At 39.3% G+C, this 13,644-nt stretch overlaps 5 protein-coding genes across 5 annotated transcripts; 3 read left to right on the forward strand and 2 right to left on the reverse strand.

The window, feature by feature from the left end:
- The first annotated feature begins 1,167 nt into the window (after positions 1-1,167).
- LOC104810332 (feruloyl CoA ortho-hydroxylase 1-like) lies at positions 1,168-2,784 on the forward strand. The gene is made up of 3 exons (XM_010536580.2): positions 1,168-1,762; positions 1,851-2,107; positions 2,261-2,784. Exons 1-3 carry the CDS (start codon positions 1,254-1,256, stop codon positions 2,572-2,574), a joined length of 1,080 nt encoding a protein of 359 aa, XP_010534882.1. The 5' UTR covers positions 1,168-1,253; the 3' UTR covers positions 2,575-2,784.
- Positions 2,785-3,235: 451 nt separating this feature from the next.
- Positions 3,236-5,371, forward strand: LOC104810333. The gene is made up of 3 exons (XM_010536581.2): positions 3,236-3,449; positions 3,838-4,203; positions 4,430-5,371. Exons 1-3 carry the CDS (start codon positions 3,290-3,292, stop codon positions 5,122-5,124), a joined length of 1,221 nt encoding a protein of 406 aa, XP_010534883.1. The 5' UTR covers positions 3,236-3,289; the 3' UTR covers positions 5,125-5,371.
- Positions 5,372-6,108: 737 nt separating this feature from the next.
- On the forward strand, positions 6,109-8,715 carry LOC104810334 (F-box/kelch-repeat protein At1g55270). Its single transcript, XM_010536582.2, has 3 exons — positions 6,109-6,431; positions 6,989-7,432; positions 7,524-8,715. Exons 1-3 carry the CDS (start codon positions 6,366-6,368, stop codon positions 8,322-8,324), a joined length of 1,311 nt encoding a protein of 436 aa, XP_010534884.1. The 5' UTR covers positions 6,109-6,365; the 3' UTR covers positions 8,325-8,715.
- A 62-nt stretch (positions 8,716-8,777) lies between these two features.
- LOC104810335 lies at positions 8,778-9,510 on the reverse strand. Its single transcript, XM_010536583.2, has one exon. The coding sequence runs from the start codon at positions 9,437-9,439 to the stop codon at positions 8,822-8,824; it is 618 nt and encodes a 205-aa protein (XP_010534885.1). The 5' UTR covers positions 9,440-9,510; the 3' UTR covers positions 8,778-8,821.
- Positions 9,511-10,893: 1,383 nt separating this feature from the next.
- LOC104810336 (protein YLS3-like) lies at positions 10,894-12,764 on the reverse strand. Its single transcript, XM_010536584.1, has 3 exons — positions 12,342-12,764; positions 11,808-11,909; positions 10,894-11,257 (listed from the first exon to the last, which is right to left on the reverse strand). The coding sequence occupies exons 1-3, from the start codon at positions 12,676-12,678 to the stop codon at positions 11,121-11,123; spliced, it is 576 nt and encodes a 191-aa protein (XP_010534886.1). The 5' UTR covers positions 12,679-12,764; the 3' UTR covers positions 10,894-11,120.
- Positions 12,765-13,644: the final 880 nt, after the last annotated feature.

Consider the following 13,644-nt stretch of genomic DNA (forward strand, 5'->3'; position numbering starts at 1 on the left):
TTATTGTTTGGAATTTTTCCTTTTTTTTTTTTTTTTTTTTTGCAGTTCCTCCATTTTCTTCTGATCTATTCTTTTTTTGTATGAATAGAGAAGATGGCATAGGAATTCTTTTGGCATTTGTTTTCCCCTTTTCTTCTTCTCTAACTGCATACTGCAGTTTTTACTTGGCCATGTTTAGGGAATTTCATTTGTTCATTTAGTTTCTTCTTCACTATATGTAGGGTTCTTTCTTGCAGAACTGTAGGATTCTTTCTCGTGCCCTTTCTAGGCTTTTTCGTTTAGTGAATAACATTTGTTCTCTTCGGCAAGTTTGTAACATACGACAGAGAGATCTCAGATTCTCTTCTCCATTTTCCATAAGAGATTCCAATAGAGAGTTAAAAAGCCCAATAAAGAAATGAAAAGCCTAATAAATAACATAAAAAGCCCAATAAGGATAGCAGAAAGCCCAAATAAGAGAGCAGAAAACCCCAATAAATAGTGAAAAAGGCCAATAAAGAGCATCCTAAAATCCCTATTAAGTGAGCATTAAATAAAGCCCAATAAAGAGCATCCAAAAGGCCCAATAAAGAGCATCCAAAAGGCCCAATAAAGTGTAAAAAAGCCCACTAAAGAGCCGGCAATGCCAACTGCCATGGCAAGGAGCATGCTTCATCCCAACTAACCAAATAATCTAATATATATATATTATACAACTTAAAACTATATATATGATTGTATGGTGACTACAAAATCACATACAAATTATAGTGTCAAGAAAAACTATATGTATATTTATATTATTACGGAATGGATCCTTGCCGTCCAACCCAATAATAATAACTATAACCAAATTGATAATTATACTATTTACGGTTTAACCGTTATCTTAAAAAATAACACTGAGAATTATAAGTGATATCAACGAGTTTATTTAAATTTTGTTTATTTGTTTTAAGTTTAGTGAAATCTTTAGAGTTTATCCATGTGTAACTAGAACTTCGAGAGGTATTTTAATAAAATCTGGATACATTTAAAATTTGCTAATCAAATGCGAATAATAATAATAATAGTAGGCAAAAGCATGCTGTGAGCCTCAAGGGTTGGTCTCCATCGTGACACAACGGTCACTTCCAATACAAAGTACACCCACGTGGACTTTCTATATATAGTCCTTCTATATGAACCTAACCTTACACAGAATTAAAAAACGAAGAAGACCCATCAAGAAACAAGAACAAAGATCGAAACTTTTCCAAAAAAATCCAACAAAAATGGCTCCAACAATGGCGACCCAGTTCTCGGATCCAGCGAAAGTGACAGACTTTGTCGTGAAGAAGGGGAACGGAGTGAAGGGTCTGTCCGAAACCGGCATCAAGGCACTTCCTGATCAGTACATTCAGCCTTTGGAAGAGCGACTCATCAACCAGTTCGTCAAGTTGACGGACGAATCCATCCCCGTGATCGATATGTCGGATTCCGACCAGACAAACGTCGCGAAAGCCGTGTGCGATGCTGCAGAGAAATGGGGATTCTTTCAGGTGGTTAACCACGGAGTTCCTCTAGAGGTTCTGGAGAGTGTGAAAATGGCGACACACAGATTTTTCGGGTTGCCGGTGGAAGAGAAGAGGAAGTTCTTGGCGGAAAATTCGCCGTCCAGGACCGTACGTTTCGGGACGAGTTTCAGCCCGCATGCCGAGAAAGCTCTCGAGTGGAAAGATTACCTCAGTCTCTTCTTCGTCTCCGAAGCCGAGGCCTCCCAGTTCTGGCCCCACGTCTGCAGGTACGTACGTATTTTATTAATGTGAATCCCAATAACATGCATGATCACTATATATATATAATGTTGTGTGTGTGTGTGTGTATCAAAGGGATGAAGCGCTGGAGTACATGAACGAGACGAAGAATCTGGTGAGGAAGATTCTAGAGATGTTGGTGAAGAAACTGAACGTGAAAGAGATGGAGTCGTCGATGTTCATGGGATCGATACGTGTGAACCTTAACTATTACCCAATCTGTCCAAACCCTGACCTCACCGTCGGTGTCGGTCGCCATTCCGACGTCTCCTCCCTCACCATTCTCTTGCAGGACGATATCGGCGGCCTCCACGTCCGCTCCCTCGCAACTGGTACGTTATATTAGCGATAATCACCATGGATCGGATATCCAAATTCGTAACCGTATACGAATTTATAATTTCTACCCGTATATGATAATTTCTACTCGTATACAAATTTATAGAAAAAAAAATGTAAATTTATATACTTTTTCTGACCGACAGGAAACTGGGTACACGTGGCACCAATCCCGGGATCTCTGGTGATAAACATCGGAGACGCGATGCAGATAATGAGCAATGGCAGGTACAAGAGCGTGGAGCATCGAGTCCTCGCCAATGGCGGCAAGAACAGGATCTCTGTCCCGATCTTCGTCAACCCTAAGCCTAGCTCCATGATCGGACCTCTGTCGGAACTCATCTCCGGCGGCGGAGGAGAGGAACCGCTGTACAAGAATGTTCTCTACTCCGACTACGTTAGGCATTTCTTCAAGAAAGCTCATGACGGCAAGAAAACTGTCGACTTCGCCAAAATATGATTGGCCGTTTTTCCGTTGCTTCCCTCTCTCTCTCTCTCTAACTGTTGTTCTCATGGTTTTACTGTGGCCCATCTTCCTTTACTCTCTTGTTATTTTTCCCTGTGTATTGTGTGTGTGAATAAAACATGGAAGAGATGAGAAGTTCATGTCTTGTAATTGAAAGATCGGTGGTTTCTGTTCGGAATAAAGCAAGAAAAGTTCAAGAAGCTACTCATGTTTTCAAAGCGATCGATCTTGTGTTGAAAACCCATTAACGGATCATCATGATTCCTGGTCATCATCATCATCATCTTTGGCATATTCACCATAACCATTATCAATCATCACTGCTGCTTAACTGAATTTCTACCAGACATTTATACTCGATAATACCGCAGAGATCCATATTTTGAGCCATTTTCCTGCGAAAGAATCTCCGCTGATTCCCATCTGTTCTGCTCTAATGGCAAACCGTATAAAGTTTAGAACTTTCATGAATTTGGTGTTCAAAATTCAAGATTTTTCAGGTCAAGAACGCGAATCAGAGACACATTTGTTGCATGATTAACAGCAGTCTCTTTAGTTTACAAAAGCTCAAAATAACAAGTCGGATTTCAGTCCCAAAGGAAAGACTCTGTTAGATTCAGAAGGTTCGCTTCGTCGAAAAAAATTATCTTCGGTCTCTCTTCCTGCCTCGTTTCTCTCGTATCCAGCTGAAGTCGCAGAGAAATCGTTCATGGCGACGGAATCAATCTCTCTCAAGCATGTATTTTTCGCAAAAGTTACGAAAAACCCATCGCCATCATGCCGATTTCACCGGAGAAGAACAACAAGACCCTGTCGAACCCTTCGTTTCCGGTTTGGTGTAACCTGCTCGAAAACATCTGAATTTCAAGGTACAGAGCTTCAATTCGAACTCTCTCAGTCGAATTTCTCAACAGTTTTCGAGTAATCAACTCAAAAGTTACAATCATATGCTGTCGGCGATTGCTAATACGTACTAGATTCGTATAGGTTTTATGTTTTTGGAATATGGGCGGTGGTGCTATCACTGTTCTATTGTACGCTCTATCAATTGATTTGAAGATCATTGGTAAAGAATGAACACCGGGTATATGTGTGGATACTGGATACGACTTTCAACCATTCATCACTTTTTGTGGGTTCCGATTCATCTGTAGGAAAGCTAATGTGCTGTGAAATGTTCATGTCATGTAAGAATTTGTGAGTTTGGGTTCTGTTCCACTCTAATGGATAGAAAACTGCTGAATTTTTGGATTTCAGATTTCCGGAGATACGCAATGCCTTTGCGCCTCTTACCGGCCGAAGAAGCGAGAGTTTGTGGAGGAAATCCGTCTCTCAACGAGAGCGGATCTCGATCTTTGTATAAGGTTAAGCTGCAGACAAGTAATACATTTGGTTCGGGTTTGAGTGATGTGAACGCGAGGGTTCTTCTATGCCTGATAGACGAGGAGGGTGATTCAGTATTACAGACCATACCCGCAAATCTTTCAAGAAACGAATCCTTGGAATTGGATGATGCGAGGAACGGTGAGAGCCTTGCATTTCAGAGAGGCTCTGTTGATGAAATCGCATTTCAGGGACCGGAACTTGGCAAAATCAGGGCTCTTTGGATCAGTATCGAATCAGGTCAATATCTCTTTGATAAATCACTGAAAAACCCTGTGTTTGATTGGCACATAATCTATGGTTCCTTCAAGAACAAAGTGATCATAGGATTTGAGACTTGTAGGCACTCGGCTTTACTTCAGAATTTAGTAACGATTAATCTTGTGAGTTTTCCGCCTATAATGAAGCTTAAAGTTACCATTTTTTCCCTCATGTCTTCTTTGAATTTATCCGTTTCGAAGCTTAGGCCAATGGAGGCTAGGAGGAGTGAGCTTGTGGGTGGTTCATCCTCAGAGAGCTTTCAATGGAGAAGCCATTGCAGAAACGTTCAGTTATCGGCATGATTTTGAAGTGGATGAGATTTTGCTTGGAGAGAGCAGTGACCTATCAATGGTGGAACTCAGACCCTCCAGTGTAACTGAGCTCACTGGCTCCGACCCTCTTCAAGATCAAATCCCTTCATCATCATCAAATCTCGATCCCGACCTTAGCGAGCAAAGCATGAAGGAATACGCAGACCTGAAGTTCTCTCTTCTGCTCTACGACGCCTCTCTTGTCCTTATGGGAACCACAGCTTCATCTTTCTCGCTGGGGGAAAGCTCCGGCATTGCGTTCTTTACGGGTGGAATCACGGGTTTTCTTTACTTGCTGTTGCTGCAGAGATCCGTCGATGAGCTGCCAGTTCCGGAATCTTCATTACCCGAAAACTCCGACTGGAATCCCCTCGGAAGGTTCAAGATTCCGGCTCTGAGCCTTGCGCTGGCTGTAGGGTTTGCTGTTTTAGCAGTGAAGGGAGGCGACCATGGAGGAGGAGAATCTGTTGACTTTGCATTGACTCCGATGGAGATTCTGGTGGGGACTTTGGGGTTTCTTGCGTGTAAAGTAGCTGTGGTTCTGGCTGCTTTTAAGCCCTTACCCTTTGGTCTTAAAGCCAAGAAGTGAGTTTCTCTTAGGTTCTGAAATGGGACAAGTACAGGACTCTGTATATATATACAGATACATACATACATAGAAATGTGCAGTATATGTGTGAATGAAATTACACACATGTATACAGAGAATATATATATATATATATATATAATTAACTTATTCTAGAGTTTGGGTTTAGTAGGATGTCATTGTCAGGGACTTAATTAGGTAGCCAGACTAATAATTACCATTATAATTAGGGGTGAAATTCATAATTAGTGACGTGTCAAAAAAAAGTCAAGTTGGTGAGTGTCACAATAAGATTTTCATAATTTTTGTATATAGACATATACATGTGTATGAATTTGTTAATATCTTTTATGTGTGTATTTATGTAGATTTGGAATTGGGAAGAAATCTCATCCTAACCATTACAATCATGGGTCCATTTCCATGCACCCATAAATACTTGAATTTGACCTTAGAAAAATATTAAATGTGGCTTCAATGCAAATACATGTAGGTCGCTAATAAGATATTTTTTGTTTCAAGTTAGATATATCACTTAATAAATGAAATCAATTTATTAATTGTATGCTTGGTAGGTCCATCATAAGATTAAGTTAAGCTAGTAGAGATCCAGGAATATTCCAAACTAACCATTTGTTGTTATACATAAAAATAATAATTAACTAAACGAGACGGAAATAATGCATTTTTTTTTACACAAATTTGTATATTGGTGTGCTTTTATTGTTATTAAAAACTAAGATGCAAATTAATTTTGTTAGTCTTTCCAAAAATTAAAATTTTCAATTTGCGTTTCGGATTTATTGTTAGTTATTTTACAATAAAGTTTTCATTACTCTAATTCATATTTTGTTTTTGAATTTGATGATTTAATAATGGGCTATAAAATAAAATGTCTGATATAGTATTTAATAATGACAAGATTTATATATAAAGTAATAAGATTTACTAGTTTTGGAAATAAAATTCAGATTGGGAAATTCTCTATAAACAACTTCCGTGACCTGAGATTTGCAAGGGGGAGACACTATACTATTAACCTCGTTCTTTGTCCCATTGTTTTTCTTCGTTTTTCCCCTTGCATTTTGGTGGAATTCAAGTATTAGGTTTGCGGGTTTGATCGGATTCCACTGATCGAGAGTCTTGATCGGTTCTCGATCGGCTCAAAGCTTGGAACTTTTCGATCTGGGTTTCGTTGAATTTATCGGGTTTTTTCATCGTATGAGTTTGGCTCTTTGAAGATGGATCTATCTTCTCAACGACGGTCCCCGAACGGGCCGACAGGTTTTCGTCTTCAAGCTCCATTGGTAAGCTTCTGTGTTATTCCTTTGGCATTCTCATGGCCAGGTCTCACGAAATTCATGAGAATTCGAGTATACCCAGTTTTCGAATTCTCCGTCACATCGACAGTTTCTCGCGGAATTTCTGTTTGGATGCCGGAAAACCTCTGGAATATATGATCTGTGTTCTACTTCCCGCAGCTGAATTTCGTCTCTTTCTGTTTAGAACCCTAGCTAATTTCGCTCAATGTTGTAGTAGTTTTGTTGTGTCGATCTAAAGGATCTTCTAGTTCGATGCTCTTTCTCTAAGTTACCAAATGTTCTAAATTTAGACATTGCCCTGAACTAGTTGTAGTTACTAAGGAAAATTTCTTCTCTTCTTCTTCCTCCTCCCAGCTTGTAGTATCGTTTTGAATCTCAACTTGTCACTTTTGTAGTTTTCCAGACAAAGATTGATGTTCTTGCTCTTGATCTCTCGGGTCTTCACGGTGATACAGTGTTTCCTGTTTATGTTGTCTCTGCTTAATCGTCCAATTGAGTTGTATGACTTTCGTTCTTGATTTCTGATGCTGGGGATCTTGCAGGTAGATTCTGTATCTTGCTATTGCAAAGTAGATGCAGGTCTGAAGACTGTGGTAGAGGCGAGGAAGTTTGTTCCTGGATCAAAGCTTTGTATCCAACCAGACATCAATCCTAACGCACACAGGCGTAAGAACTCGAGGAGGGAAAGGACAAGAGTACAGCCGCCGCTCCTCCCCGGCCTTCCCGATGATCTTGCCGTCGCTTGCCTCATCCGGGTTCCTCGGGCGGAGCATAGAAAACTCCGGCTGGTGTGTAAGAGATGGTATCGTCTTGTTTCGGGAAACTTCTTTTACTCTCAGAGGAAACTCCTCGGGATGGCGGAAGAGTGGGTTTACGTCTTGAAAAGAGATCGTGATGGGAAGATCTCGTGGAATGCGTTTGATACGGTTCACCAGCTCTGGCAGCCACTTCCGCCTGTTCCCAGGGAATATTCTGAGGCTGTCGGGGTTGGTTGTGCTGTTCTAAGCGGTTGTCATCTGTATTTGTTCGGTGGGAAGGATCCTTTGAGAGGGTCTATGAGAAGGGTCGGCTGTCGGGTTTGGTTGTGCTGTTCTAAGCGGTTGTCATCTGTATTTGTTCGGTGGGAAGGATCCTTTGAGAGGGTCTATGAGAAGGGTCGTTTTCTACAATGCCCGGACGAACAAATGGCACAGGGCACCTGATATGCTCAGGAAACGCCATTTCTTCGGTTCTTGTGTCATAAACAACTGCTTATATGTAGCGGGTGGGGAATGTGAAGGAATTCAACGGACTCTTCGCTCGGCTGAGGTTTATGATCCGAACAAGACCAGATGGAGTTTCGTTTCTGATATGAGCACGGCAATGGTGCCCCTTATTGGCGTGGTTTATGACGGGAAGTGGTTTCTCAAGGGCCTCGGGTCTCATCAAGAAGTCATGAGTGAAGCATATGACCCGGAAACTAATTCTTGGAGCCCTATGAGTGACGGGATGGTGGCTGGTTGGCGAAACCCTTGTACCTCTCTAGATGGACGCCTTTACGCATTGGACTGTAGGGACGGGTGCAAGCTTAGAATATACGATGAATCCACAGATTCATGGAACAAATTCGTGGACAGTAAGCTCCATTTGGGAAGCTCCAGATCGGTTGAGGCTGCAGCTCTGGTTCCACTTGGTGGTAAGCTTTGTATAATCAGGAACAACATGAGCATGAGCCTGGTCGATGTGTCAGGTCCCGACAAGAACAACAACAGTCCTCACGTGTGGGAAAACATAGTGGGGAAAGGCCAATCCAAGGGCATCCTCAGCAACATATGGTCGAGTATAGCAGGTCGAGCATTGAAAAGCCATATCGTGCATTGCCAGGTTCTTCAAGCTTGAAAAAGAGAAACAGTCTTGAACTCGTCCATGGAGGCCGATTGTTCAGAGGATTCAATTCAAAAGATTTGGAATGCCCTCTTGATGCAACTTATCCTCCTCTGCCTTGGCCTGCAACCTTGCCGGTTTTTCATGGTGGCACCATAAGAGAGATGTTCTGTCTCAGCGATATGAATCCATGGGAGAAGACAGAAGCAGGACCAGAAGGTGTTTTCTCTGGTGGCAGATGAACGGAGAGAGAGCAAGACAGGTATATATATATATATACAGTACATGGCCATTATGGTGTTTGTCTTTGCAATTGCAAGTGTTGTCTTTGGAACAGCTGTATGTTTGGGATTGTTGTATTGTCTCAGTTCTATGTCAACATGTTCCGCCATTGTTATTGTTTGAAGCAATTCCAGTCTCTGATCATATCAAGATTCGTTTCTTTGACACGAAAGATAACAATCGATATGGAAGCAAAGGATAAATCTTTATTCGTGAGTTAAGTCGGTTCATTACATTGAAGCAACAGAACCTGAATCGGGAACGGATTGAACCAACCCAGATTCGTGCTCGAGAGCTGATTTGTTCATACAAGACGGAACATCCTCGAACAGCTTCGCCGGCAGCTTCTCCGACAAGAACCCGACGGAGAACACTATCATGCCCGAATGCTGATCCGACTCCATGGCCGTAACGGGCACCCAAACGAAGAGCTTCTTCGCCTGGATTCCTTCGACGTCCTTCACGGATCCATAGCTGAGCTTCCCGGAGATTTTCTTGTCGTAGAAGACGAGCTCGTCGCCGAATCTGACGTAGCAATCGGAATGAAGCTTGACGGTGAAGTCGCCGTCGTTAGAGAGAGAGAAAGACTTCACATTGGAAGGGAGAATACCTCTCGGAAATCCGTACGACGGGAGAAGATCGTGGACGTCGGCGGCGGCGGCGGAGGAGGAGGAAGATGGAAGGTCGAGATCTGCGAAGGACAAGGAGGTGAAGGAGAGGGAGAGGATCTGGTGACCGTCGGATGATGATGGGATTGGACGGTGGAGATTTAGAGAGAAGGAAAGGGAGGAGAGAGAGAGAAGGAGGAGGAGGAGGAGTGAGAATGCTGCAACGGAAGCCATCGCCATTGGTGTGTGAGCGAGTGACTGAGAGCCGAAGGAAGCCTTTTCTCTTCGAGTGTGGGGGGTGAGGGCGGGGCGTAATTTAAGAAATTTTCAGGGGTAAAATGGGAATAATAACAAGTTGATGAGATTTCTGTATGGTCCGTTTGACGCCTCTTTGAAGACACAGATTTCAACGAGTTTGCAGTTGAAATAATTATATATATATATATATATATATATATATGCACACCCCTGGGCGGATCTAAATTCAAATGGATGGGATCCCATGCCCCCTCACTTAAATAAAAAAGCATAATATTATTTAATAGATTTTATAAAATTTTAATGAAAAAACATAAACTGCCCCATATAATTTGCAATTATTTTTAAAATGTTTCTATAAGATTTGTAATTTTTTTAAAGGTAAAATCCCTAAAAAATCTCGAATTTACAAAAAAATATACAAATAAACCTTCAATTTGCAAAGTTGTCATTCAAACCCTAAACTTGCAACATATAACTGAATAAAACCTTGATCTCGCAAATTGTTATTCTAATAATACGTTGACTTGTTTGACAATAATTTCAGACGATCGAAATCCACGTTGGCCCGGAAAGCTGATGGCAGTATGTCCACGTAACTAATTTTAATTGAATAAACCTTCTATCTGATTATATTTTGTGATGTTGATCTGAAAAACCAGTTTTATTTATTCTCAAAACGGATTAAATTTTGATCTAAAAACTGCTGATATGGCAAAAATTCATTTAAAGTTGGTTATGTAGATACACTGACATCAGTTTTCTAGGTCAATATGAATTTTCGATCGTCTGATATTGTGGTCAAACAAGTTAACAGGTTATTAGAGCAACCATTTGTAAGTTCGAGATTTTATTCGGTTACATGTTGTAAATTTGGGATTTAAATAATAATTTTGCAAAGTTTAAGATTTATTTTTATATTTTTTTTTTTTGCAGATATGAGTTTTTTTTTATTATAGAGGTTTTATCCTTTTTTTCAACTTTTGGAGTGTTTCTTTTTTGCCAACGACATATCCGAGGTTTATTCGGTTCGGGAGGTGCATTCCACGCGCTAAACTGGGCCTCTTTCGTATGGCCTTAATTACAGTAGGCCCATATATTTCACTAGTGGGCCCAACTTGATCAGCACATTGATTAAGGGGGTACTGAAATCAGCCCACTAAGCTGGGGGGAAGGAGGGGATACATTTGCCATTATATGTAACAAAAAAGATATAATTATAATTTATATAATGAAATCTCATTCTGTTTGGAAACTTATGGTTTAATTATGTAACATTTGAGAGCTCTTCCAAATTTTATCCGCCTGGTTAAAAATTAACTATTCGAAAAAAAAATCTCTATCGTATGATTCAGGTAATTATTTCGTAAATATATCTACGGCGGTGTCGTTGAAAAATGTATAAACAAAAACATAATCATTACACAAACAGAAAATTAACATTAAGATTCAAAGACTAATTGATTTGTTATTCAAACCCAAATAAAAAAACACACACACAATGCTTTGGCCCACCGAGATTCAATTAAAACACGCAAATACAGATCATGACGCGGTTACATGCACACGTGTTACACGCTAATACACACACACACACACACACATATGTATATATGTATGTATGTATGTGTGTATGTGTGTATGTAACGGAGTAGGGGCCATATTAACTAAAGAGAGATGTGAGACAATAAATTAAGAAGGTGACAACAACCAACCAACCCTTTCTCTTAATATTGCCTCCGTCACTCTTTTCTGCCTCGGCTCCCTTTGCCTTTGTTGTTGTTTCCCCTTTTGATGTCCCTTACAATATAAACACACACCAAATTTATATAAATCGCTCCAAATATGTCATATCCATGTATATGTATATACATCTACGTACATGTATATGTATAAGACTATATATAAAAATCGATCGAATGATCCATTGGGTTTAAAACTATACCAAAATCATGATAATCGATTGGTACATATATGGTTACAAAACTATCAAAATCAGTCAAATAGATCATGTTCTCTTGGCCCATAAAATAGTTGGACAGCATCATTTTTCTTTTGTTATTATTATAAAATAAAGTCGATTTAGACCGGTTAGGGTTAATTAATTTGTTTTGAGATTCGATTTAGATTGTCTAAAGTAAATTGTATAAAATTAATTCTACACGTTTAAAATTTACAATAACACGAGAAAAGTTTCTTCAAATTCGTTTCAATTCTTGAACTTAATGAATTGGCCCCACAAGTATCATTATATATATACAGTTGATAAAATTGTTGAGAGGCATTAATTATAGGGTGTTTAGCGGCGGTTTAATTAATTATAATAATATAAATGGAGAAATTAATTAACCTTGGGGATTAGGTGAGGAAGTGGAGTTGGCGTTTCCCTCTACCTTCCCTAAGCTCTCGAACTCCTTCGCCGCCGGTGAGTTTGGAGGCAACTTCAAAAGAGCTGTCCCAAATGAAAAAAAAAAACAAAAATATATAAATAAATTAATATACAAACACAGTATTGTTATATACTTGTAAGTTTTGATATCAAGTATTGTTATATACACGGATTCCATGGAAATAACCAAAAAAAAATCCTCAATATTTGAATCGAAACAATCGTAATTTTGTTCTCAATATGCGAATAGAGAAATGGATTCTTACCGAAATAGAGATCTAATCCTTGAATTCAACGTAATTATAAGTCGCTTTGCCACTAACATTTATTAAATCGTTTCATAAAAAAATCATTTATTATACTAACCACAATAATGCATGGCATTAACATTAGCTTTGCTACTAACCAAACTATCAAACTCATAAACTTTTAGACTGTGCATGCACACATACACTAAGAATATATATATATATATACAGAGGCAGATACACTTACAAGTACAGTCGGAGATATTAGGAGCGGGCTGATGGCAAACGGTGGGGAGGTGAACGGCTAAGGTAGCGTTGATCTTGAGACCAAGCTCGGGGTCGTCACGGTCTTTGATCAAAATGCAAATACACTTCTTGCTCTTGTCGATTACCGCTTTGAAACCTGCGCAGCAATCTTTTGTCGGAACCTTAGCATCTCCTCCGACGTACGGAAGACACGTGGCAAGACCCACGAGCTGCTCCGAGCACTCTGCCCTGTCTTGAGCCAGATCTGAGTTCCCAATCCCCAGGAACATCAGACCCACCATGATCGAGATCGTTAGGGTTCTTGCCGGCGTTTCCATGTGGTCTCTGTTCAATGTGTTCTGACTTTTTCTTCGATTGCTGGGTTTGTGCTTGTGTTTATTTGTATATATATAATGAGAGTGTGTGGGTGTAATGGTTAGATGATGGGGATTTACATTAGGGGTTGGGAATTTATTGTGGTACTGATTTATAGCTGTCTCGATATATAATGATATATGTGTGTGTATATATATATATATATGTTTTTCATTACCAAATGTTTTTCGAATTAGTTTTCTAAATTAAGATAAACAATATTGAATACTATGCATAACATGAATTTTTTTTAATTGATTTATATATGGAGTTTTGCACCTAATAATGTATGAGTTTTACGACCCTAACCATCAACCGTTTCCACCATTAATACTTACCTGTTAATATCAATATCCAAGAGACAATATAGTTTGTGTTATTGAATAAATATATATTTATATATAATGTGATAAAAATTAAACATAGATAGGGAAATGATGAAAGGTTTTTACTTTCTCTTTTTGTTTTCACCATTAATTAATGGTAGTTGAGCCCTAGGGAGCTTTGCATGTGAACGTTAGATGGATACCATTCGACTTGTCTTCTTCTGCGTGTAAATTCCTTTCTAAATTTCTTAAATTTGATGGACATAAATAAATTTCATTACATATAAAATAATTATAGAACGAAATTGATTCAAATGGAATATAATTCTAGCTCGAAATTAAAATATAAATGATTTATGCATGCAATATAGTTTTTGCTTATATATGTATATGCATATAGAGTACTAATGGAGGCACTCACTCACTCACACAAAAGAGAGATTATGAAATTTAGAGAAATTTTCAGACGAAACAAAAGCAACCCTTAAATGTTTTTTGTCTTGTCCTGAACAGACTTTTCTAATCACAAGCATCGATTTCAGTTCTAATTTAATTTTCTCTACACTAAAAACGGTCATACATGTAACACACCTAGGTTTTATC

This window comes from Tarenaya hassleriana, unplaced genomic scaffold, assembly GCF_000463585.1.
Source record: "Tarenaya hassleriana unplaced genomic scaffold, ASM46358v1 Cleome18, whole genome shotgun sequence".
NCBI classification, from domain to species: domain Eukaryota; kingdom Viridiplantae; phylum Streptophyta; class Magnoliopsida; order Brassicales; family Cleomaceae; genus Tarenaya; species Tarenaya hassleriana.